The 26,439-nt window shown below is 43.7% G+C and overlaps 1 protein-coding gene across 9 annotated transcripts in view; it reads right to left on the minus strand.

Annotated features, from left to right (window-relative positions):
* Positions 1-26,439, minus strand: part of CYRIB (CYFIP related Rac1 interactor B) — a 147,819-nt gene that overhangs the window by 91,409 nt on the left and 29,971 nt on the right. For 5 of the 9 annotated variants that reach the window (XM_025265495.2, XM_025265498.2, XM_025265497.2 and 2 more), the window contains one exon: positions 17,063-17,115. In XM_025265495.2, the coding sequence (XP_025121280.2) occupies positions 17,063-17,115 (53 nt within the window). Of the gene's footprint in view, positions 1-17,062; positions 17,122-25,497; positions 25,571-26,439 lie in introns of those variants that run through there. The other 4 variants (XM_044928829.1, XM_025265503.2, XM_044928828.1 and 1 more) reach the window with 3 other exon arrangements.

The following is a 26,439-nucleotide window of genomic DNA, read 5'->3' on the forward strand; positions in this document are numbered from 1 at the left end:
CACAGAAGGTGGGGCTGAGATGTCTGAAAGTCAGATCCAGAGGGATGGAAGGGAGAGGAAGGGCTCGGTGAGCCATCCATTCCCAGGCCTCACCCCACTGTGACCCAGAAACCCAAAGAGAGGTTGATCTGCTGTTCCCCCACCTTTTATGGCACCCCAACAGAGGCAGAGGAAACTATGAAGGAAGAGAATCCCTTGTTGGTTACAACTATCATGACACTGTTAATCCGCTATACTCCAATATAAAATAAAAAGTTTTTTAAAAATTAAAAAAAAAGAATCCCTAATTGTGTCAGGGGTCACTAATTTATTGATGCCATTTAAATAAGATTCTGTGTGAACTTACAGTTACCAAAAGAGAAGGCGGGTGGGATAAATTAGGAGTTTGGGATTAACAGATATGCACTACTACAGATACAATATATAAACAACAAAGACCTACCTGTAAGTAGGAACTATAAGAACTATGGGATTCCCTGATAATTCAGTTGGTAAAGAATCCACCTGCAAAGCAGGAGACCCTGGTTCGATCTCTGGGTCGGGAAGATCTGCTGGAGAAGGGATAGGCTACCCACTCCAGTATTCTTGGGCTTCCCTGGTGGCTCAGCTGGTAAAGAATCTGCCTGCAAGGCAGGAGACCTGGGTTTGATCCCTGGGTTGGGAAGATCCCCTGGAGAAGGAAAAGGCTACCCACTCCAGTATTTTGGCCTGGAGAATTCCATGGATTGTATATAGTCCAAGTCCATGGGGTCACAAAGAGTCAGACATGACTGAGCAACTTTCACAAGGAACTATATTCACTATCTTGTAATAACCTATAATGGAAAAGAGTCTAAAAAACAATACACACACATGACTGAATCACTGCACCATACGCCTGAAAGTTAACACAGCATTGCAAAGCGACTACTGTACGTGTGCCTGCTCAGTTGTGTCCGACGCTTTGCAGCCCCACAGACTAACCCACCAGGCTCCTCTGTCCATGGAATTTTCCAGGCAAGAATACCTCAGTTTGAAAAAAAAGAGATTTTTGTATGTGTTTTCCAGAAATATCATAGTTAGAGGAAAGAGAAACGAGTTTGGATTGAAATCTGGTAATGACAGAAGCAACTATTACCACCAATACCTCTGATCAATGGTTTCATTTTGGCTGATTTCCACTCATGTTCTAATCCAACCCTTATAACAAGATCCAGAGAAAGATTTTATTGCTTCCAGTTCCAGAGAAGGCAATGGCACCCCACTCCAGTACTCTTGCCTGGAAAATCCCATGGACAGAGGAGCCTGGTGGGCTGCAGTCCGTGGGGTCACTAGGAGTTGGACACGACTGAGCGACTTCACTTTCACTTTTCACTTTCATGTATTGGAGAAGGAAATGGCAACCCACTCCAGTGTTCTTGCCTGGAGAATCCCAGGGACAGGGGATCCTGGTGGGCTGCCATCTATGGGGTCGCACAGAGTTGGACATGACTGAAGCGACTTAGCAGCAGCAGCAGTTTCCGGATAACAAAATTCCAGTGAGGTACAAAAAAAAACGTTAAGTATTTTGCTGGAGGTCACAAAGTTACTAAGAGATGAAGCCAAGATTAGACCCCAGGCTCTAAAGCTCTTGACAGGCATGAGTCACTCAAGCTTCCTTGCTTCCTACTTGCCCCTTTCTTTCTACAAATATTAACTTAATCTCTCAGTGTCCAAGCTTCATCTAAAATACTAGATGACTCAAGTTTTTTTTTTAAGATTTCTTTTTTTATGTGGACCATTTTTTCTTTAAAGTCTTTATGGAATTTGTCACAACATTGCTTCTGTTCTATGTTTTTATTTTTTGGCCACGAGGCACATGAGATCTTAGCTGCTTGACCAGAGATCAAGCCTGTACCCCCTGCGTTGGAAGGTAAAGGCTTAACCACTGGACAGCCAAGGAAGTGCCTAAACTACTCATCTTTAATAGGCACAATAACCACCTAATTCACTGCTATTGTCAGGGTTAACTAAACTAACAGACGGAACAGGAAATCCTCCATAGTCAACCACTTTTTAGTCTAAAAACAGCAGTGACATACAACTAAATCTAAGACATCCCTGGTCTTGGTAAACTCTCAAGTGGTTAAAACAATTATATGTTACAGATTATTTATTTTGAGTTTTGAAATTTGCAGTTTTAGTATTCAGACTCAGAAGGCTGTATGGCACAGTGGCTGAGAGCTCAGACCCTGTACTCAGAGTCTGAATTCCTCCCTTCATTCTCTCATCTGTAAAAACTAGGAAAGTAATGGTATCTATCCACTGTCAAAATGATGTTATCGCAAGTAAAGCAGTTAGGGCAGTGCCTGGCAAAGGTGGTGATGGTTTAGTTGTTAAGTCATGTCTGGCTTTGCGACCCCATGACTATAGCCCACCAGGCTCCTCTGTCCATGGAATTTCCCAGGCAAGAATACTGGAGCAGGTTGCCATTTCCTTCTCCAGGGGATCTTTCCCACCCAGGGATCGAACCCATGTCTCCTGCATTGCAGGCAGATTCTTTACTGATTGAGCCACCAAGGAAGTCCTTGTTTGTTATGATTTCTAATTATTAATTAACCTCCTACCTTAAGGTAGTATTTGCATAAAGCTGCCCATACTAGCATTGTGTATAATAAAAACCAGAAATAAGTTTCCTGCAACAGGGAATAGCATAGTTGAATTTGAAAGAATTGTCTTTAGAATTAATGAAAACTAATTTAATAACAATTTAAAAGCTTCTGCATTGCCACTTAGGGGCTGGATAATTTTGAACAAGTCATTTCATTTTTCTGGATTTGTTTCCTCACTTTGAAAATGAAGGGTCTACTCTCAATGACTTTTAAGTCCTCTCCAGATTTAAAGTTTATATTTCTAAGGTTTTCAATAAATTATAATCCATCGATATCAAGGATAATAAGCAACCCCTAGGAAATGGCAAGCCACTTCAGTGTTCTTGCCTGGAGAATCCCAGGGACGGCGGAGCCTGGTGGGCTGCCGTCTATGGGGTCGCACAAAGTCGGACACGACAAGTGACTTAGCAGCAGCAGCAGCAGCAGGTACATAGAGTGATAGTGGTAAAGAACACGCCTGCCCACGCAGGAAATATGAGATGGGGGTTCAATCCCTGGGTCAGGAAGATCTCCTGGAAAAGGGCATGGCAACCCACTCCAGTATTATTGACTGGAAAATCCCATGGACAGAGGAGCCTCGTGGGCTTTAGTCCATGGGGTCTCAAAGAATCGGACATGACTGAAGCGACTGAGTACACAGCACGTATGTACATGCAAAGATGGTAGCAACATGAGACAATATTTTATAAATTAACAATCCCAACCTTCTTTAACCCTACTTTTGTTCTATGATGTTAATTACCTCCTAACAGAATTTGTACTGTGTTTATCGTGAATCTCTCTGAATAAGGCAGAAGCACCAGGACAACAGGGATGAGATCTGGTCTGTTCACTGATCTGTTTATCCCCAGCCACCAGAGCAACGCCTGGCACACAGGAGCTCAATTAACATCTGTTGACTGAAAAACTGTGAATATTAAAGAGCAAAGTACAGAGACTTCCCTCATGGTCCAATGGTTAAGACCCTGCGTTTCCAACGCAGGGGGAGCAGGTTCCATCCCTGATAGAGAAACTGAGATCCGGCAAGCTGTGTAGAGTCACCAAAAAAATTAAAAGAAAAAAAAAAAAGAGCAAAGCACAGAAGTATATACATAAAATAGAATGCCACTCATATAAAATATCTACCCTCATGGGGAAACGGCAGATGGGATCAGAGAAATTAAATCTCAGTGACAACATGAGAGTAGGGATGAAAGATTTTTATTTTCCTTCAATGTTCTGAATAAATGTATCTGTTCAAAAAAATGGCATTAGAACAGAGAAGCATGTAAAGAGAGAAAAATGAAGGCGCAATGGAAGACGGCAGCAGACCTGAAGGAAGGGGCCAAAAGGGCTTAAGCAAATAGGAGGCTCTTGGAGGTTAGTTATTCTGTGAATGGAAAGAATCACAGGGGTAGAAAGAAAACTAGGTAATATGATTCAGAAAAGAAATGCCAACTTACTTTGAACTTTTAATTACAAGCTAATTTATTTCTATTAAACTATCCCCAAGTTGATAGTATTTCCCCATTCACTGTCTAATCAACAGACGCTTTGGTGAGTCTGAAATTCGGAGGCCTTTGGAGGGGCTGCCTGTTACTCTTCTTGATCTGCTGCTGTGGATGCAAGAAGAATATAAGAGGCCCACAAACCAAAATTAACTGGTAAAATGTAGGTCTTTTCATGACCCAACTGATCAACCAGGGTCACACACTGGGGAAAACACAAAGAGTACAGAAAACAGCCTTCCCTTCCAGGGGATGAAAGACACAGGACCTTATTATGATACAAAGCAACACACAACTGCCAAAGAAACTGATACAGACAAACAGCCTGGAAAGTAAAGGGAAAGGACCATTCCTCTTGGTGTGGGGGAGTCAGCGCTGGGGGCGTGGGGAGAGATAGGGAGGAGACGTCCAGCCCTTATGCTGAACTTGATCAAATCACCAGGACCCTAGTGCTGTTTGTGGGCTTCATCCTGAACCTCTCACCTGGTCCTACCTTGCTTTTGGGATTACATGCTACTCCAGCCTCCAACTGCTCGCCTGAGCTCTTCATCACCGCCAGGCATCTGAACTTTGAGCAAAGCAGGTCAGAGCCCCTGCTGTGAGAATTCTCAGGACCGGTGTTACGTACTTCAAGGACATATCATAATTGTAAATTGCATGGTGATTTGTGTACATCCTTGAACACTGTGAGGTTCACCAGGGCAGGAGCCATGCCTGTCATGTCAACCCTGCATCCACAGTGCTAGCACAGAGCCGGGCACCATGCCTGGCACAAGGCATGCACTCAAACCATGGCAGCTGGTCAAACAGCTGAGTTAACCCAATCCTAGGGCCTTTACCCTACTCTGAACCCCCAGCACGGCCACAGCCCTGGAACCAGGGAATGGATCAGCAGCACAAGGAGGTGAGATGTAAACTGCCCCCCTCTTCCCAAATTAGCCAAAATGATGAGGTCACCAGCTATGTGAAACAACAGTTGAAATTTAGAGCTTTAGACAGTATTATGTGAATATGCCAAACAGGAGCTAAGAGCAAGACAAGAGTTTAGATTCTCACAGTTTCAAGGCCACAGAAGAAGAGATACTGTATAAGGTTAAAAAAGGAAAAAAAAAAAAAAAAAAAAAGAAATCTTTCCAGGAGAGAACCAATAAAGTCCAAGTTAAAAAGAAGCTTAACTGGTTTAGCTAGCTTCCTCTCTAAAATCCTGGGGCTGATTTCACATGAGAACACAGGTTGAGGAGTGGGAGGGAGGCTCAAGAGGGAGAGGCTATATGTATACTTATAGCTGATTCAGGGTTGTTGTACAGCAGAAACCAACACGACATGGTAAAGCAATTATTCTCCAATTAAAAATAAATTAAAAAACCAAATTTAGTATTCACTGGGCAAAAAAAAAAAAAGAAGAACACAGGTTTAATGAGAAAGCATCCATCCTTAGTTTTAATGCAGAGAAGAAGAGGGAAATGCCACCTTGCCTGAACTCTGGTCTTGTTTGAACCCACAGACTCAGAGAAATATATGTGGTTCTCATTTCAGCATTTATTTAACATTGTTATTTAATAGGCCACTTGTTATTCATGAGGGCCTGCATCAGAGTTTCTGAATGAATCACCTAATTTTAGACAAGGACAGAACCTTGGAATTCATTTTTAATCCAACATCGTACTCTTAGCTAAATGGTGGAGTCCAAGACAGGTCCAAGGGGGCTCATAGAACACAATCCTCTAGGCCTGGACTCTGGGTCCAGAGTGAGGATCACACAGGTTCCCATCTACAATCAGAGAACTGCTGAGTTGATTTCCAAAGGTTGGACTGGATCACTGAGGTGTCAACACAATCCTGCAAAAAATCTCTACTAAGAAGCAGTGTGCAACATTTGATGTGTTGTCTGGTGTTATCTTCCAGGATACACGAGATCAACTGCAACATTATCCTTTGACTTTCCTGGTGGTCCAGTGGTTAAGAATCCACCTGCCAATGCAGGGGACATGGGTTTTCAATCCCTGGTCCGGGAAGATGCCACATGCCATGGGGCAACGAAGCCCATGCGCCACAACTACTGAAGCCCACGAGCCTGGAGCCCGAGTTCCACAAGAGAAGCCATAGCAATGAGAAGCCCACACTCCACAACGAAGAGTAGCCCCCACTCGACACAACTAGAGAGAGCCCATGTGTAGCAATGAAGACCTAGCACAACCAAAAATCAATGGATAAAAATTAAAAAAAAAAAAAAAACACAACATTATCCTTATTTGACCCTTCATTACTCGTAAATCTGTTCCAAGGTATGGGGAAAAAAATGTTAAGAGATGTGTACTGAAGGATGAAGAAGTAAGTGGAAATGAAAGATTTCATGGGACTTCCCAATTTCCCTTGAGTAAGGGAATGGTATCCTGGTAGTAATACTGAACTACTTCCTCACAGAGTTCCTGTAAGTACTATTCCTTGTGCCTTTGCCCATGCTGTTCCCTCTGCTACAAACATCCTTCCCACCCCCTCACGCTTCCTGTCCAAACTACTCATCAAGACTCCGGTCAGGCATCTCTATAGATGTTGCATACGGATTCCCACGTGAATTAGATTCTGTTTTTACCTCACAGTAACACATAGCCCTACCTAACCTGACAGTCCTCCTAGGATGTGTCAAAAAGACCAGCTGCAGCATGAGTTTGCATTAGCACCATGTATTCCATTGAGAAAAGTGCTGTGCAAACACAAGGTTATGTTTTATTAATTTATTACACCTGATTCCTTGGATTTTGATGGATGAATCAACCAGCCCAAGATTAATAGCCTGGTTTACTACACTCATTTCTCTTTCCAAGCCACAAGCCAAAATAAACTCACCCTCAATTTATAACCTTGCAACATGTTCTTTTGCACATCGACTTCTAAATCAAACTGTGGTTATTAAAAAGGATGATTGCATCCGTCAGGATGGGCCATGTTATGCTGCGGTAACAAACAAGCCCTAAATCTCAGCCCCAACAATGACCACAGTGGTCACTCTGGGATCAACAAAAGAAGCCTAACAACTCCATCTTTCTAGACTTCACCTGACACTTTGGATTAAGCAACTCCGTAGCTGACATCAGTTACAAACACATGACTTCCTCCTTTCCTTATTCAACCACCTATAAAGCTATCTTGCAGGGTTGCTGTGCAGATTAGATGTGATCCTGCTGTTTAGATACTCAGGTCACTGCCTGCCTTATAAGCAGCAGTGGGTAAATGATAAATGGTGGCTAGTAACACTGTCATTACCATTATCTCTTGTTCTTGTTGTTCAGTCGCTAAGTCTGATCCAATGAACTGTAGCCCGCCAGACTCCTTGCCTCTCTGTCCATGGGATTTTCCAGGCAAGAATACTGGATGAGTTGCCATTTCCTTCTTCAGGGGATCTTCCTGATCCAGGGATCAAACCTGTGTCTCCTACATTGGCAGGCGAACTCTTTCCCACTGAGCCACCAGGGAAGCCCACCATTACCCCTACTCATCTTCAAATGATAATAATGATATTGTTATTATAATTCTTATACGCCAAGGGTTCCTAAACTTGTCTGCAAATTGGAATCAGCTGGAGATCTTTATAACTACCAGTGCTTGTGTCTCAGCCCAGAATCAGTGAATTAACTCATCTTGTGTGTAGCCCTGGCTTTGAAATTTTAAAAGATCCCCAGATGATTCTCACGTACAGACAAGTTTGAGAACCACTGTCCCAGAGGCAGCAAGATGTACATCTATACAGACACATATGTCCAGGTGTACACACACTCACCCACACACATACAAGCCGGTCTGCTCCCAGGTTCCATGATCCTGCCACTTTTATGACGGGTGTTCATATCATTCAGGTGAGCGAGGTTATATGAGGCAACAAACAACCCCTAATTATCAGTCCTAATAACAACCACAGTGGGCCCCCTCCAGGGTCAAATACATGAGCCCAGCAATCTGGTTTTTCTGGTCTTTACCTCATGCTAAAGGCTATGCATTTTACCTTCAGATCTCACTTCCTCTTTCATAAGTTTGCCAGGCCCGCAGTAAATCAGAACCAAAAATACGATACTAGTGTGAACAGATTGGGAGGAGATTTGGTCGGAGGAGAGCCACTGTACTACTAGTAACCACAAGGCTACTAGTAACTATTTCTTTGTTCAGCTCTCCATCCCCAAGATCCAAAATGCAATAGCCTAAATTAATAGAAACGTGAATAGGTATTAATAAATGAATTATCATCACTAATAACCTGAAAAAGAAGTGAAAAGCAGACACAGGATCTCAAAAATACAGCATCTAAGTTGAAAACCTTATGGGTCAGCTTATCACCAACCATCATGTTGATTTCTCTCTTTTCGCTCATTTCTCTCAGGTTGAAATTACATCCGCAGAGATGGAAATAAATGAGATCAGGAGATCTATGAACAAAAACAAGGACCTTGAGTAGTAAAGAATCTACCTTGCAGTGCAGGGGACTCGGGTATGATCCCTGGTCAGGGAACTAAGATCCCAACTACTAAGATCCTCAACTACTGAGCCCACACATCGTAATTAGAGAATCCATGTGAACCATGGAAAAGATCCTGCATGACCCAACAAAGATCCTGCATGCCACAATCAAGACTCCGACATGGCCAAATCCATAATCAATTAATTTAAAAGAATGTATACAAAAAAGGGGGGGGGGGCCTTTCATCTGGCAGCAAAGCCCCTGTAGGTTGGGTGCAGCCAACAGTATGAATACAGACATCTTACCACCAGCACACAAGTGATTTTCAGCAGATCATCTCTTGCTCTGTTGAATGCTAATTCTTGGCAGAATCTGGAGAAAACCAGAAAATCCAGCTTGTTTGCCCTAGTTTGGGCAGCTTAATTTAGGAATCACACTGGGCTTTCCATAAACCCTTTACCCAAAAATGTATCCTGTATTGTGTACACACGAGTTAACTTGGGGCCCAGGGGGAGGAAGCATTGTGTATGATTCCATAATAGTTACTCTACTATTTTAAAACCAAATGGAAGCCTCAGGCAGCAAAGTCAAAAAAAGAGAGAAATCATTTTCGTAAAAGTATCTGAATGCAACCATCTCTCCTGATGTATTCTGAGCTGTCAATGGTTCTGCTTTTCTCAGAAGCTCATTCAATTATCTCTTACTTATCTGGACCAGGGAGAGGCATTTTCCTCCCATCTAGAGTTAAAAAGAAAAAAAACAGGAGGCATGATCCTCTAACAAAAGCCTGAAATGAAAAGCAGTAACTACTCCCAAGGCCCTGCTTATTGTGGAGGAGTCATTAGGCAAAACTTTGAAGGGTCTCTGTTAGTGATCTATTTTCTCCATGACTATCACAATAGGGAGAGGAAGAAATACGGGATCCACAGCCTCAAAACACCTTGCTCCACTCCTAGGTGTGCAACTGTGGCAAGCCACTTAATCTCTCTGAACTTGTTTCCTCTCTGTAAAATGGAAACACCTTTGTGACAAGGACACTCTAAGAACGAAAAAAGTATGTAATGCATTTTTACATTCAACAATGTAAATACCCCTTCCTCTGATCACTGTCCAACTCTCAGGAACGCACTAGAATGTGAACTTTTAAAAAGTAGGTACAATGCCTTACTTATCTTTCTATAGCCAGATCCTAAACACTTAGAGATAGCAGTTGCCTCTTCAGCATCTATTCCATTTCTCTCCCGCTAAGCAGCATCCCTCATTCATTCAGACCTCATCTGCAATTCCAGGGGTGGGTCCAGAATGGTCTAAGCCAATCAGTGTTCCTCTGTCACCATGATTGGTTGAGAGACAGAGGTGTGTCCTGAGATGATCCAATCCGAGGGGAGCTCAGAAATTTTGTCCAGTGTCTCTGGGAAGAGAAAGGACCTCATTCTTCCCTGAATGTGAACCAGCTATCCACTGGGCAACCTCCAGCACCCACAAAGCACCCAATGAAATATTCCCTGAGTATATGAATAAAGATGAGTCTGTGGATAAACAAAGAGCGATGAAATCAAGATTCTCAGAACAGAACTGTAGTAGAACCCTAGTAGTACACAGACTGCTGGTTATGCAGCAGGTAAATCAAAGACCAGGGAATGAGCGAGGGCTTCGGAGGCTGACAGATGTGGACCAAATTCTGGTCCCAGAACTCTAGTGCCTAAGCCTGGGACCTCAGGCAACTTCCTAAGTCACAATTTCTCTCTGACAAACACAACTATCACAATTAAATTAGAATTTTTTTAAATAAGAATTTTTTAATGCATCTATTAATAGGGAGAAAAGATTGAGAGACTATATCCCAAAATATTAATAGCAATTAGTCCTAGGTAGTTAATGGAAGGACTTTTATTTTTCTCTTTTTTTGTGTGTACAGTGTTGGATTTTCTATAATGAACATAAATTGGTGGTCTAATAAAAGGAAAATAAAAGCAGGACGATGGCAATTAAAGCATCCAGCCCAGCACCCATGACACAAAGTAGGAAGCCAGCAAATGTTCTGTCCCTATGAACACCCTTCAAACATTTGGGAACAGCTATCATATGTCTATTTCTTGTTAAATATCTCAGCTAACTTAATGTCATCCTTACATGACTTGATTTCAAGGCTCTCTGCAAAGGCTCCATCTGTTAAAACCCCACTCCGGATATCATAGAACCCGCTCAGAGAATCAGCCGCAGAACTTGTTTGCTCATTCATCTGTTAATTCATTCACTGAGTAAACAGTGATTAAAAACATACTATATTGGACATCTTGCTTCTGCCTACCCCCCATTCACAAATGGTTTCCATATTTCCCCGGGGAACATCTGCCTGCCTTCATTCTCAGTTCCTGGGCTCTGGGGAGAGCAGACCCTACTCCAGCTTCTTCGGGGGCTGGCATTTGATCCAAGGTGGCCAATCAGAGCATCGCATTCACCTGGCCACCGTGATGGGTTAGGAACAGGCATGTTACCCAGAGAAGACCAATCAGAGACACTGAAGAAGAAATCTCTCATTCCTGAGATTTCTGCTGAACTGTTGGAAAGGGGCATTTTTTTCCCCTGCTGCTAGAACTGCTGACATGCTTTGCCACCACAATCCAAAAAGAAATCAGAAGCAGCGCTGAGAGATGAGGAAAACCTGTGTAAGCCTTAGCAACACAGTCTAAGGCTCCGTGCCTTCGGTTCCATCCCTGCACTTTGCAGCTACATAAACCAGCGAATCCCTTTTCTGTGGAAGGCAGTTCAACTTGGGGCTCAAAAGAAACCTAACTCATGAAATTTGAAGTGTTCTGACATCAGCTACATGCCAGCTATGCACAGATGAAGCAAGATGATCCACACCATCTTTCTTGGCACTTGGTCTGATGTGGAGATAGCTACAAACAACTACAATTATTTAAAGCCAGTAAGATAACTGCTTTAATTAAACACTATGTAGAGCAAGGAGAGCATAGGAAGGTGGAGTCAGGACAGGCGTCAGCTAAGAAATAGCATTTCAACCTCCTCTGTACCTGCATTCAGGCAGTGAAGATAGAATTACTGGTTGCAGGAGTCAAGATAACACTGTTGACATAGAGTCGTCTCACAGTAAACTAAAACCACAACAGCCCACGTTTCCCGACGGGAAATGATACTTACAAGCTCTGAAGGGTGCTCTCTGGTTGAGCCCACAAAATAGAAACAGCCACCAGCAAACAGCCCTCCCATGCAAGAATTTCACCCCACTGTTACAGATGATGCTACACTCTTAAATAATACTCAGGTCAGTTTTTTTGATTTTGAGTCCATGAACTTAAGTCTTCACTCCAGTTTTACTGCCTATTTGGACTACTGTTGATATAATCACAAAAACATCATGACAGCCCGCTGAAGATGAATAACCTATTTACTACCAAATGATAAAAAAGAGAGGACAAGGGTAAGCCTCTGGTTCCATAAGACATTTCAGGATGAGTTAGAAATGGGACTGATCTCGGGAAACAAAAAGGGCGACAACAGAAGCACCTCTGGGAACATCTAATTTGCTAAGAAAGGCCCTGAAGGTTGCTCTTTTTAAGTGAACAGAGCTAGTGTCTCTTGTATCTTTGATGATGCAAAACTCAACAGGAGAGTTGTGCAGATAAGTCAGAAAAGGAGGACATCGCAGGACACATTCTCCTTGCCTTTGTGGTTTCCAAACACATCAGCGATTCATCTGGTCCAGGAACACAGCTCCAACTTTCCAGAGCAAAGAATCTTAGAAGTGGAAAAATTAATACTGATGGAACACGTCCACGTGATCTCAAGAGAGGTGCTGGGGATGCGGTAGGAGGGACGGATGCCTACCAGATAACGGGGATTGCTAAGAAGCAGCTGGGTTCTCTCTGTTCCCAAAGCACTTTTAAGATTTCTTCAAGTGCCACGTGAATTCCACTTCCCCTTCTTGCTTGCCACGTGACTTCCCACAAAGACTTAGCCGCCCTTCTTCCTGAAAATGGGATTACTATTTTTCACACACTGACCAGGCCACTACTGGAGTCCAGGCAGAGTCAGGCAATGGAGAGACCCATAGAGTATGACAACCCTGGAAGTGCCTGGTGCTTGGCATGTGTTCCATAAAGGCTGGGGGTCAGCAACCCCATGCCAATTTCCTCTAAAACTAAGAGGGGGTGCAGGCTGAAAGCTCACAAAGGGAAGTTTTTTGTTAATGAGTTTAACAACAATGTTTATGTTTAAAAAATTTTTTGCTTAAAAAAAGGATATACAATAAGATATTCATTCACCCCAAACCCACCATCACCTTGACTTCTTCTCAAGAATTAAATGGTACTGCCCACAACCACCTTCTTTTTTGGTGTGCTTCCAGCAAAGTCTATGCAAAATCATCAAGCTTTTGTATGTGTGGGGTGGGTTTGCATAAGCACTAATTCCTCCTCTTTACCCGCACCCCCCCAAACACGGGAGGGAGCATACCACACACACTTTTCTGCATACAGCTTTTTTTAACCTAAGAATGTATCCTGGAAAGAATGGATAAAGAAAGTGTGATCTATTATATATATATAATGGACTATTACTCAGCAGTAAAAAAAGAAGGAAATCCTGCCTTCTGCCACAACAGAGATGGACCCTGAGGGCATGACGCCAAGTGAAATTAAGTCAGAGAAAGAAAAAACACTGTTATTATCTCACTTTTAAGTGGAATCTAAAAACCACCAACAAAAAAATCCCTAGGCATAGATGCAGAGAACAGACTGGGGGTTGCGAGTTGGGGGTTGGGAGATACAGGCAAAGTGAGTCAAACATACACACTTCCGGTTCTAAAATAGACAAGTCACGAGAACGTAACGTACAGCACAGTGACTACAGTTAATAATGCTGTGTTCTGGGACTTCCTGGGTGGTCCCATGGTTAAGAATCCACCTGCCCATGCAGGGGACATGGGTTCGATTCCTGGTTCGGGAAGATTCCACGTGCCACGAGGTAACTAAGCCTGTGAGTCACAACTCCTGAGCCCGGGCTCTGCAACAAGAGAAGCCACGCAACCGAAGCCCAGGCACGCAAACAAGAGAGCCGCCCCACAGCTGGACAAAGCCAGAGCGCAGCAACAAAGACCCAGCAGCCATTAAATAGATCCATGAATCTTAAAAAAAAAAAAATTAAGAATTCCATATTTGAAAGTTGCTAAGAGTACATCTTCAAAGTTTTTATCACAAGAAAAAACTGTGTAGCTATGCACAGCAACGCACACTAACCAAATTTCGTGTGGTGACCATGTAGCAATATACCCAAATATGGAATCATTATATTGTACCCCTGAAGCTCATGTTATATGCCAACTATAAAAAGAAAAACAATTAAAAAAAAAAAAAGGATTGCATCCTGTAGCTGATTCCTTTTTGGTATATATGACGTATTATTTTAAACAGTGGCCCAGTATTCTCCTGTAAGGATATATCTTAATATCTTCCATCAATCCTTTTCTGACATACATTTATTTCAGTTGCTTCCAGGGACTTGCTATTTCAAACAATGCTGCAAGGAGCTTACATTACACACATCTTCACACTATAGGTAAGACGTGTTACTAGAGGAAAGGTGGGATTTATAAGATAAAATCCTTGGAAACTAAATATATATGGGCTTCCCTTGTGGCTCAGCTGGTAAAAAATCTGCCTGCAGAGCAGGAGACCCCGGTTCAATCTCTGGGTTGGGAAGATCCCCTGGAGAAAGGAAAGGCTACCCACTCCAGTATTCTGACCTGAAGAATTCCATGGACTGTATGAGGTCACAAAGAGGTGGACTCGACTGAACAACTTTCACTTTCACTTTCGTGTGTGTGTGTGTGTGTGTGTGTGTGTGTGTGTTTATATATAGGAAAGATGGGATTTACAAGATAAAATCCTTGCGGTTGCAAGAGTCAAAAGGTACAAACACTTAAAATGCTGGAATGGCCTTCAAAGAGTTTGGACTCACTTTTACTCTCACGAACAGGGTCATAAGGATGCCAGTCTGTCCAACTACATTCATAGAATGCTTTGTTTATCAAATTCAAGGGAAGAAAGCAGGGCAGAGATTCACTCTTGTCCCACTCTTCCTGGCCCCGTGATACCACACATGATTCTACTACTGCCTGAAAATTCTGCCCCTTGGACGCACAACCCGGAGATCAGAGCTTAAAACAGAATGAACATCAGCACTGGTGTGCTGAGCTGGCTCGGGCTGGTTCGAAAGAGCCGACTGTGCACATCTCTTCCCAAGCCCGTGTTCAGTGACATCATGTTGGTAGCTTGAAATTGTTCATGGTGGAAGTACTGATATCACAGAGATGGGCAAATGCTAGTCAGGGCTTCTCTTTTTCCCCCCAGAGACCTCTGTCAAACATCAGCCCATTGATGCATACTACAGTGGAAACTGAGGCTCTGCTGCCCCTTTTTACAATATGTCTGCTCTCAGTAGGATCACAAATTCTTGGAACCTCAGAAGTGGAGAAGATCTGAAGGGACAGCTGATCATTCTGTCTTCTCGTGCTGCCTCTCCCCTAGTCCCTGTGCTGAGCCATAAGCAGACCCTCTCCTCCACTCCTCTATGCCTCTCCACCGTATTCCCATCTCTTTATTGCTTAGTGCTTATTCTTAATGATACTCTACAGTGTAGTAACTGCACACACAGACTCTAGGCTACACTAAAAGACAGCCAGGGGTCAAATCCCAGCTCCGTCATTAGCAGCTCTGTGACCTTGGGCAAGTGGTTTAAACTAGGACACCTTCGTTTCTTTGTAAAGCACAAATGATAATGACAACGCCTTCTGTAGATGTTTGTTCTGAGGATTCAATGAGTTAAAACAGGACACAGAACAGTGGCTGGCACACACTAAGGACTAAACAGACGTAGTTATTACGGTCCTCCAGTTCACTAAGTATCTTTCACGACATCTAGGCCGTCAGTTAACGCTTTTGTTGGATTTTAATTTCAATCACTATTTTTCACTTCTATGTGGCAGCTTTTCAAATCAACTTATTCTTTTTCCACCTTTCATTGCATTTTTGTATCCTTTTTAGTTTTTAATCATTTAAAACTATACTGTCTATAGTCTCGGAGAAGGCCATGGCAACCCACTCCAGTACTCTTGCCTGCAAAATCCCATGGACGGAGGAGCCAGGTGGGCTGCAGTCCATGGGGTCGCAAAGAGTCGGACTCGACTAAGTGACTTCCCTTTCACTTTTCACTTTCCTGCATTGGAGAAGGAAATGGCAACCCACTCCAGTGTTCTTGCCTGGAGAATCCCAGGGACGGGGGAGCCTGGTGGGCTGCAGTCTATGGGGTCGCACAGAGTTGGACACGACTGAAGCGACGCAGCAGCAACAGCAGTCTATAGTCTCTTTTAGATGGTTTTTTTACTTTCAACTCAAAGTCACTCCTTTCCTAAACAGTCCATAGGATTTAATTATGCACTCATCTTCAGAGTTCTTTCTGCGGGAGTCTGTCAGGTCTGGGTTGCTGAAATAACCCAGTGGAGTGACTGTGTAAACACACAACACAATCCCTACTGTTGTGCTAGAGAGTCCCACAGTAGACAGTAGCCAGTTTTTATACTAATTTCTCACCTCAAGTTCTCATATCTCGTGATAATAACAATATAGATTCCACAACCACATATGGTATAGCACCAGATTTTTCATTTCTTCCTGGTGACTTTCTCTCCACTCAAAAAAAGCTTCCTCTCTGTTTCTCCTGACAGTGGGGCTTTTCCAGTCCTTTTTCATGAAGACATGTAATGTTTAAAGCTCCTGGAAATTCATGTCTACCTTGGGCCCAAGTCTCATTTCTAGGCCCACTGTGGTCTCAAAACCTTAAACCCTAGACTCTACAGCTGCTTTGTGGGTGCAAAAGCCCCATAAGTTATTGTGCCTTCAGCTCATATAACCATTTGGCTTGGCTTTCTCTCCATTTTTGACACTTGGGGACTGATGAGCTCCCCTGGATATAGTTATTATTTTTCAGTCAACTCTGAAAGGGACTGTTGGCATCTCCTTTCCAAATTCATATGTTGGAACCTAACCCCCAACATGATGGTATTAGGGAGTGATTAGGTCACGAGGGTAGGGCCTTCATGGATGGGATTAGTGCCCATAGAAAAGAGACCTCAGAAAGTTCTCTTGCCTCTTCCACATGTGAGGTTATAGCACAAAGAAACAGGAAGTGGGCCTTCACCAGACACTGAATCTGCCAGCATCTTGATCTTGAACTTGCCAACCTCCAGAACTGTGAGAATTAAATTTCTGTTGTTTATATGCAACCCCGTCTACGGTACTCTGCTACAGCAGCCTGAACAGACTCAGACAACTCCTTACCAGTGAAGAGAACTTGGGAAAGTTACTTCTCTGAACCTCAGCTCTTGAGGGCTATTGTGAGGCTCAAGACAATTCAAATGAAGCTCTTAGTTCTGAAGCCAGGTGGCCACAATCAAATCTGGTTCTGTCACTTACCAACTTGGTAACCTTGAACAAATTACTCAAACTCCAGGGCTCAGTTTCTTCTCCTGCAAAACAGAGATATAGCAAGGATTAGGCAAGTCACAAGTCCCCAGCACACAAGAAGCCTCCAGTAAATCCTAATCACTACTGTTTTTTTCCTGTACCAAGAATAACAACCCAATATAACATTTCTGTCCAGTAGTATTTCAAGCCAAATATTATTTCTCCAGACCATTATATTTTACAGAAGATGTTTCACAAATGTTTTTCTCATTTAACAGTCACAACAGTCTGGTATATGACAAATAAAGAAATGAAGATATTAAAAAAAAAAAAAGGAAATGGAGATTCAGAGATGTCAAGTTGTAAGAGTTCTTTATATATTCAAGTCAAGTAAACTTGCTGAAGGTTGCACAGCAAACAAAGAGAAACCCCAAATCAAACTCCTCTGATGGAGGGGTACAGTTTGGCTGGACTGCATTGTCCCAGGGACATAGAGGGTGGAGCCTGGCGATCCTTTCAGACTCATAATTCTATGATAAAGGATGCTGGGACTCTGGGCTACGTCAGCAAGTCCCGGTCTCAGAAAAACACTCAGCTCAACTTGAATTTGAACTGGTCTCAGTCATTCCACCCCTGACTTGCTTCCTGCTTTAGGTATCTACACCACAGAGAACGGAAAACAAACGTACATTACACCATCCTTGTCACCCTCAAAACTCTTACAAAAGAGATTCACACAAACTTATGAATCAAAGGGAGTTTTTATAAAACCCAAGGTAAACAATATCCCATTCGAACCCATTCACCAGCATCAAGTGTAAAGATCAGAGCAAGGTCTGCAATGCCTAGACACTCATTATTGCCTGCAAGAGAAAGAGAACGCTTTTTTCTGGCTTTCATTTTGATTAAATCTTTAGCTTCCTGAGGTGTTTTCTCTTTGCTTGTCATCGGGGACTGAGACTACCGGAAGCCACTTAACCAGCCTCCCTTATTCACAAAAGATTTGGGGGCCCTGCCTAATTGTCGTGGGGGAATGTTATCAGCCGATCACGTCAACCACTCTGGCTGCATTGCCAGCAATCCTCTCATTCACCAGTACAGGTTTCCTTTCTGCTGTTGCCTGAATGTGGTTTAAAATTCCCTTTTCAAGAATGATCACCAAACTGCTCAGTGTCCAAAGAAAAGAGCCATTTCATTTAGAACAACATAGGCATACCAAGTTTCCCTGGTGGCTCAGTGTAAAGAACCCGCCTGCCAATGCAGGAGACACAGGTTCAATCCCTGGGTGAAGATCCCCTAAAGGAGGGCATGGCAACCCACTCAGGAAATCCCATGGACAAAGGAGCCCGGCGGGCTGCAGTCCACTGGGCCACGAGAGGCGGACATGACTTACCGATTGAACAACAAAGCATACTCACAAGTTAAGACCTCACAGGTAAGCACAAGGTCCACACTCGTGTGTGTGTTGTGTGTATGCACTTACACACAGGCACCCAGAAACACAGTGACAGTCCTCTCAGCTCTGCTTACCGTGTTTCCCAATTACATAAAGATTTCATTTTCTTTCTTTCTGATTCTTTGACCAGATTTACAAAGCAGAAAATAAGACAAGCTGTTTATTTGGGAACAATTTTTTTAAGGTCCTGGGTGAAAGTCCTAGAAATTAGAAAAAAGTATACTACTCTGGCCTGGAAAATTCCATGGATGGAGGAGCCTGGTGGGCTGCAGTCCATGGGGTGGCTAAGAGTCGGATACGACTGAGCGACTTCACTTTCACTTTTCACTTTCATGCACTGGAGAAGGAAATGGCAACCCACTCCAGTGTTCTTGCCTGGAGAATCCCAGGGATGGGGGAGCCTAGTGGGCTGCCGTCTATGGGGTCGCACAGAGTCGGACATGACTTAAGTGACTTAGCAGCAGCATACTAGAAATTAGAAAGAAAATTAGAAAGAAATTAGAAAAAAAAAAATTTTGCTCTCACAAAACTCTTTTTCAAGAACATGAATGTGAGGCTGGTCTTTCCATCACTTAGAGACAACCAGGAAAGAGAGTATGTCTCCCCTAGAAAGAAAGTCATCTCAAAACAAGGGTGACTTTCTCTCACTTCCTCTCTGTGGACAGAGAAAAGCTGGACTATGACTCTAGAAACCGGTCTACCGCCATACCACTCTGCACACGCCTGATCTCATCTGATCTCAGAAACTGAGCTGGGTCGGGCCTGGTTAGTACTTGGATGGGAGATTCTAGAAACTGGACCTGATCTTTTTTCCTCTTTAGACTTACAGCATGGGCTCCAGTCCGTTCTTGGTCTTTCAGAGCTGTGTGACTTTGGGTAAGTCACTGAGCCTTGCTGAGCTTCTGCAGCTGCTCTGTCAAGGGAGGACACTCATTCACTCAAGACCTATCTGATGAGCTCCTTCAACGTGCCAAGCATGTGGCCATGGGATTAATTCCAGTAATTAAACTGTCCCAGCCACAAAGAGCTCTCATTGATTAGTGGAATAAAGACTTCCCTGGCAGTTCAATGGTTAAGATGCTGTGCTTCCAATGAGTACAGGTGCTGGGCAATCACAGAAAAGGGTATTTAATTAATTCCACAGGGGAGGGAAAGTGCTGGGTATAAGGAAGACTTCCCCCAAGGAGGTGTTATCTAAGCTGCGAACAAAAAGACAAGTTAGAATTTGCCCAACTGAGGGGATCCAAGCAAAACTGGCAGCATATGGGAAGGCCCATAGGCAGGATGGCTGGTTCACAACGTCAAGCACAAGAGGCAGGAAGAGAGACATCATGTATGTCGACCTGGACATGCAAGCAGGTGGACTTGCCAGGGCAATTTGCCTGGACTAGGAGGGTCAAGCATTCACAGAATCCCAGCCACCCCAATCACAAGACCCTTGGACCAAATTCCAGGACCTTGACCTAGGGTTTGGAGAGGGAAATGGCAACCCAATCCAGTATTCGTGCCCAGGAAATCCCACGGACACAGGAGCCTGGTGGGCTACAGTCCGTGGGATGGCAAAGAGTTGGACACGACTGAGTGACTAACACATTCAAACACGTTCAGGGTCCCTCCCAGTCCTAAGGGCTGACCCTGCGGTCTTCTGAGACCCCAGATCCTCCTCTTGGCCTGACAGCCCTTGCACCAGCACAGCCACGTCCCTGAGTCCACTCGGGGAAATGCCAAGCCTCCCACGTGGGCCCTGTCCTTCCTCTTTCCTTTCCCTTCGGGAGTGACTAGCCAGTGACTCAAGGAGGGAGCTGTCCCCTACTTGTCATTTGTTTCTTTAAAAAAAAAAAAAAAAAAAAAAAGGGCACCCAGGACTCACTCACAGTCATTTGCCCAACGTCCTTCTCCTCCCCCAGCCCCTGACCTAGCTCAAGAAATGCTGAATTATCTGTGTAGACTGTCGCCTCCAGAACACTTGAAGCTACCTGAGGGCGGACGCTCGTTTTGGCCATTCTGCTGTCCCCCGCCCCTGGCACTGACCCCTGATTCATACCAGGCCCTCAAAAATGCATGCAGACACAAATGGGTTTAATGTCTCTGCAAAGGAGCACCCACCCAGAGCTGCCCTCAGACAGCAGCTCTGAGACCAGTGTGGAAAACCCAGAGAGGTGTCAGCTCAACACCCCTCCCCCAGGGCTCCCTAAGCCACTGCAGACGCTCAGCAAAGCCCCATTGGAAAACTAACACCCCCACCACTTGTGATACCAGTGAAGAAACTCAGGTCCGAAAGGACGATATGACTTGCCCAAGGCCTCTTAGCTAACGCAATATAATGTTTTTAAAAGGGGGACATCAGGGACTTTCCTGGTGGTCCAGTGGATAAGACTCTGAACTCCCAATGCAGGGGGCCTGGGTTCAATCCCTGATCAGGGAACTAGATCCTGCATGCCACTACTGAAGATCCCATATGCCATAACTAAGACCCAGCACAGCCAATTAAATAATTTTTTTTTTTTAAGTGGGACAACGGTCTTAAACGGAAGGCTATCTAGTTGCCCCTACCAGAAACATTGCTTATTTTAGGGGAAAATACTTGGCAGGTCTGACTAAGCAACTTCACTTTCCCTTTTCACTTTCATGCATTGGAGAAGGAAATGGCAACCCACTCCACTGTTCTTGCCTGGAGAATCCCAGGGACGGGGGAGCCTGGTAGGCTGCCATCTATGGGGTCGCACAGAGTCAGACACGACTGAAGTGACTTAGCAGCAACAGCAATGGAATCTTCCCTTTACCTGACCACCAATTACATCACACTTTCACAACCCCTGGGATTCTCTAGGCAGGACTAAAGCTCCCATTGAAGCATCGACCTATTTTTGAAGATGACTAAAAAAACTTTTTTAGGGTCTGGGTATGTTCTTGGATTATGGATCACTTTTTAATTCTCTATAATGTGATCTCAGGCTATAACAATTTTTAAAGGAAAGCTGAGCTCCCTGAACACTCTTTTTTAAAAAATGTTTTGATATTAACTTTACTGTGACAGCAAACACAATTTTTAAGGAGGCCATTTTGACCTATATAACCCTTCCACCAAAAGAATTCCTTATAATTCCTGTGTCCTCTTATTAAAGTTTTTATTCACAGATCGATACTCTGTACCAATGTATGTATTTCATTTAAAGGAACCCAGATGGCACTAGTGGGAAAGGGTCCGCCTGCCAATGCAGGAGACATAAGAGACGTGGGTTTGATCCTGGATTGGGAAGACCCCCTGGAGGAGGGCATGGCAACCCACTCCACTATTCTTGCCTGGAGAATCCCATGGACAGAGGAGCCTAGTGGGCTGCACTCCATGGGGTCACAACTGACACGACTGAAGTGACTTAACACACACGCGCCGTTTAGAGTAGAAGTTACTTAAAACAAAAACAAAAACCAAACGAACAAACTTATTATGCAAGTCACTGGCATGATGTTTCTGAAACCACCACAGAGCAAAACCCAGGTGACAAATGAAGTGCACCTGGAAATTCTGGGTCCGGGACATTGAGGGTAACATTTTCTAGCCTGCTTCATTCAATCATTATTCTGACCCTTTCCATATCCCATTTAATAGGAAACAGACAAAGGTAAACAGACGTTTTACTTGTATCCACCTGGCACAGCAAACTCCCAAAGCTTGCAATAGCTGCTTATCGCTGAAGAGTTTAAAGCAATATTTTTGTGCCAATGAAATAACATCTCAAATGGCCTAGCACAGTGGTTCTTACTCCGGCTCAACCAAAATTCACCAGGGCAGGAGGAAAATCTTTAAAAATACCACTGCTGGGTCCCCAGACTGCACAATTAAAACAGAATCTCTAAGGATGAAACCTTAGCACTATAGTTTTCCCAAGATCCCTAGGTGACTGTACAGCACGAACAGGACTGCAAACCACGGGCTAGGTTAACTCATTAGTCAAAGAAAGCCCACGGGAAATCTTATCTGCAAGCGATGAAGGCACTGTAATTAAATAAAACAGCGGATGTAAAAGTACCTGACAGGGCCTGTTACCCAGAAGACACTTAATAAATGTTAATTAAACAAAAAAATAATAATTCAAGTAATTACTCCTTCTCCTCAGTGAATTCACCTTGTAATTTTATTGGCTTGTTTATCACTTGCTGTTTTCTCTTAGCCTTGATTCATTCTATCCTTATGTTAATAATAATAAAAATATCTATATGTTAACAAAATTATAAACATATACCCCAATCCTGTTCAATTACAAGAGCTCTGCACTATTTCCAACAACTCTTAATCACTTATTTAATAAAACTTTCCCCTAGAACAATGGCTAATATGTACTAAATATTCAACAAATGTTATTTATAATAAGTATTATTATTCAGGATTCATGATAATCTGCATAACTTAGGCTGAAGTTTTATTTATACTATTCAAAGGACTTAGTGAGAATGTAAAAATATTAGCAGGGCAATATTTTTTTGGCTTTCTTTTTTATACTGGAGAATAGCCAATTAACAATGTTGTGACAGTTTCAGGTGGACAGAAAAGGGACTCAGCCATATATATACACACGTATCCATTCTCTCCCAAACTCCCCTCCCATCCAGGCCACCACGTAACACTGAGCAGAGTTCCTGTGCTATACAATAGGACCTTGTTGCTTATCCATTTTAAATATGGCAGTATATACATATGGATCCCAAACTCCCCAGGGCAATATTTAACAAACTCAAAAAAAATTTTAAGCACATTCATTCTTTTTATAAATTTGTCAAAAAATATTAAATGGGATCACTGCACAGGTAACTAGCTTATCTTGCACATTCAAGGGGCCCCGGCAAAAGCTACTTGTGAGCACTCAGCAGTTTCCACAGTCACTTGGAAAAGCTAACATTGCAATTAGTTCAAAGTGCTCTCTTAATCCAACTTTTGCCTACCACTGCCTCCCTGAGCCTGTATTAGGAAGGCGATTTTTCTATATGTTCACATTACCCCTCAGTTTTAACTAAGAGAACAAAAATCTGTTTTAAAAAAATATATATATATATTTCTTAATCAAGATGAGAAAGTTTTATTAAGAACATTTCCAAACCTCCTGTTGCCCTGCTTGGATGAATTAAGCCAGTCGGCATCTGTCTCCTGTTGGGCTAAGCAGAGAAGATCTACTGCGTTTGGTCCAGGATCACATTGTTAGCAGGAGACCCTTCCATGGCTTACACCTGAGCATGCCAATGTTTGCTTCGTTTCGCCTTCTAACTCCAAACATCTGCCATTTCATGTTGCAAATCAGTACACACGCAAAAATAATCATGATGTGCGCTTTTCTATATGTACTGTTGTTCAGTCAGTAAATCGTGTCTGACTCTTTGCAACCCCATGGACTGCAGCATGCTAGGCTGCCCGGTCCTCCACTATCTCCTGGAGTTGCTCAAATTCATGTCCATTGAGTCGGTGACGCCATCCAACCATCTCATCCTTTGTTGTCCCCTTCTCCTCCTGCCCTCAACCTTTCCATCATCAGGGACTTTTCCGATGAGTCAGCTCTTGGCATCAGATGGTCAAAGTATTGGAGCTTCAGCATCATTTATATGCATACTATACATATAATAATTATCATACATATCATAACAAGTATTACTGGTCTGAATGTTTGTGTCCCCCCTCCGGGCTTCCCTGGTGGCTCAGACGGTAAAGCGTCTGCTGCAATGCAGGAGACCCGGGTTCGATTCCTGGGTCAGAAGATCCCCTGGAGAAGGAAATGGCAATCCACTCCAGCACTCTTGCCTGGAAAATCCCATGGACAGAGGAGCCTGATAGGCTACAGTCCATGGGGTCACAAAGAGTCGGACAGGACTGAGTGACTCTGTCGTGTCCTGTCCAAATTCCCATGTTGGAATCCTAACTCCCCAGTGTGATGGCTTTAGGATGTCGGGCCTTTGAGAGGTCATGATGGTGGAGCCCTCATGAATGGGATTAGTGCCCTTGTAAGTGAGACCCCAGAGAGCTCCCTCACTCATCCCATCACGTGAGCACATGATGAGAGGAGAGCCCTTGCCCAAGCACGCTGGTGCCCGGATCTCAGGTTTTCAGCCTCTGGAACAGTAAGGACTATACGGCTGCTGTTTATACGTTTCCCAGTCTGTAGCATTTTATAATAGTAGCTCTAAGAACCACAACAAAGTCAAAAGTGACCACACAAGCCAAGTAATAGCTTGGTTTGCTCAATAAGAATATCATGATTGACTATCACATGCCAGACAACTCCAGAGGCATAGGGATATGGAGATGAGGACAGAGTTCCCATCTTCAAGGATCTCAGGCTCCAAGGACAGTGTGTGAATTGGCTACTGTGACACAATGTGACTCTGACCAGGGGTGACAGGGAAATGCAAAGGATAGGGTCACAGGGGCAACCCTAAATGTTTAGAATCAGAAATTAGAGAATGAAAATAAATAAGCACATAGGAGGTAAACGGTTGTGGATAACAATGTTAAGATTAACTACTGCAGCTCTCATCAATTGCACTGCCCTCTCAGCTCCCATCACCTAATCTTGACAATCATATGCCACTTTGGGGACCTCCCTGGTCGTCCAGTGGCTAAGACTCCATGCTTCGAAAGCACAGGGGTGCATGTTTGGCCCCTAGTCAGGGAACTAGATTCCATACGCCACAGCTAAAGATCCTGTGTGCCACAGCTAAGACCCAGCACAGCTAAATAAACAAACAAATATTAAACATATGTATATATCTATCCTGTGATAAACCATAATAGAAAAATAATATATATATGTATAAAGGATATATATAATCACTTTGCTGTACAGCAGAAATTAACACAACATTGTAAACCAACTATACTTCAATTAAAAAAATAAATTAAAAAGGAGGTGAAGGAGGAAGAGAAGACTTCCTGGAGACTGAACAGCCAGACTCAGTACCATCTCAGCAAAACCACAACCCTGTGGGTCAGCCCTAATCCTACCTTTTTCAAACTGTGCCACCGTTAAAGACGTATCACAATTTACTTGAAAGCATGACATGGCTGAAGGTAGAGAATGTTATTGGGGGTGTCTGGTCTAAATGCCTGGTTTTATAGATGGGAGAATCTGACATGCAGAAGGAAAGGAACTTGCCTGCAGTGAAGACAGCAGGATCACAGCGGAGTCAGAACCAGCTCCCAAGATTTCCGACTCCTAACTACCCAGGGCTGACTACTGAGCTTCCACCCACTTCCAAACTCCTTCACCTGATTAACTAACTGCATCCAGGTGTCTGCTCTCAGCTCAGGCGCATGCCCTTTAGGGAAAGGCTTCTGGGGACATCCTACCTGGTACTCCCCTTTCTCAGAGCACTTCTCCCAGATTATGCTGCCACCTCATCAGCTAGCTTCCCCCCACCCTTGACCCTGGAGCAACTCTTTGTTCAAGTCTTGTGTCCTGGACCTGAGCACAAGCAGGGGGTCTACATGGACACAGTGCAGTGAACAAAGTGACCGATGTCTCAGGTTCTTGGGAATTTCCCAGCATTAACCAAGCAAGTCCCAAGTCCCTGAAAATCCCTTGGCAAACCAGGACAGATGGTCGCTCTACTAGTGGACACCAACAAAGTGACATGGGGCTTTCCCAGGTGGCGCTAGAGGTAAAGAGCCTGTCTGCCAATGGAGGAGACGAATGTTTGATCCTTGGGTTGGGAAGATCCCCTGCAGGAGGGCATGGCAATCCACTCTAATATTCTTGCCTGGAGAATCCCACAGACAAAGGAGCCTGGTGGGCTACAGTCCACAGGGTCGCAAAGGGTTGGATACAGGTGAAGCGACTTAGCATGCATGCAACAAAGTGAGATGGCTGGCTCACCATGTCCCCGCCTCTATCCGTCCTCAGCCACTGTGCAAGCCGGGCCCAGAGCCATGTCTCTGCCATGTGAT

This window comes from Bubalus bubalis, chromosome 15 (assembly GCF_019923935.1).
Source record: "Bubalus bubalis isolate 160015118507 breed Murrah chromosome 15, NDDB_SH_1, whole genome shotgun sequence".
Taxonomy (NCBI): domain Eukaryota; kingdom Metazoa; phylum Chordata; class Mammalia; order Artiodactyla; family Bovidae; genus Bubalus; species Bubalus bubalis.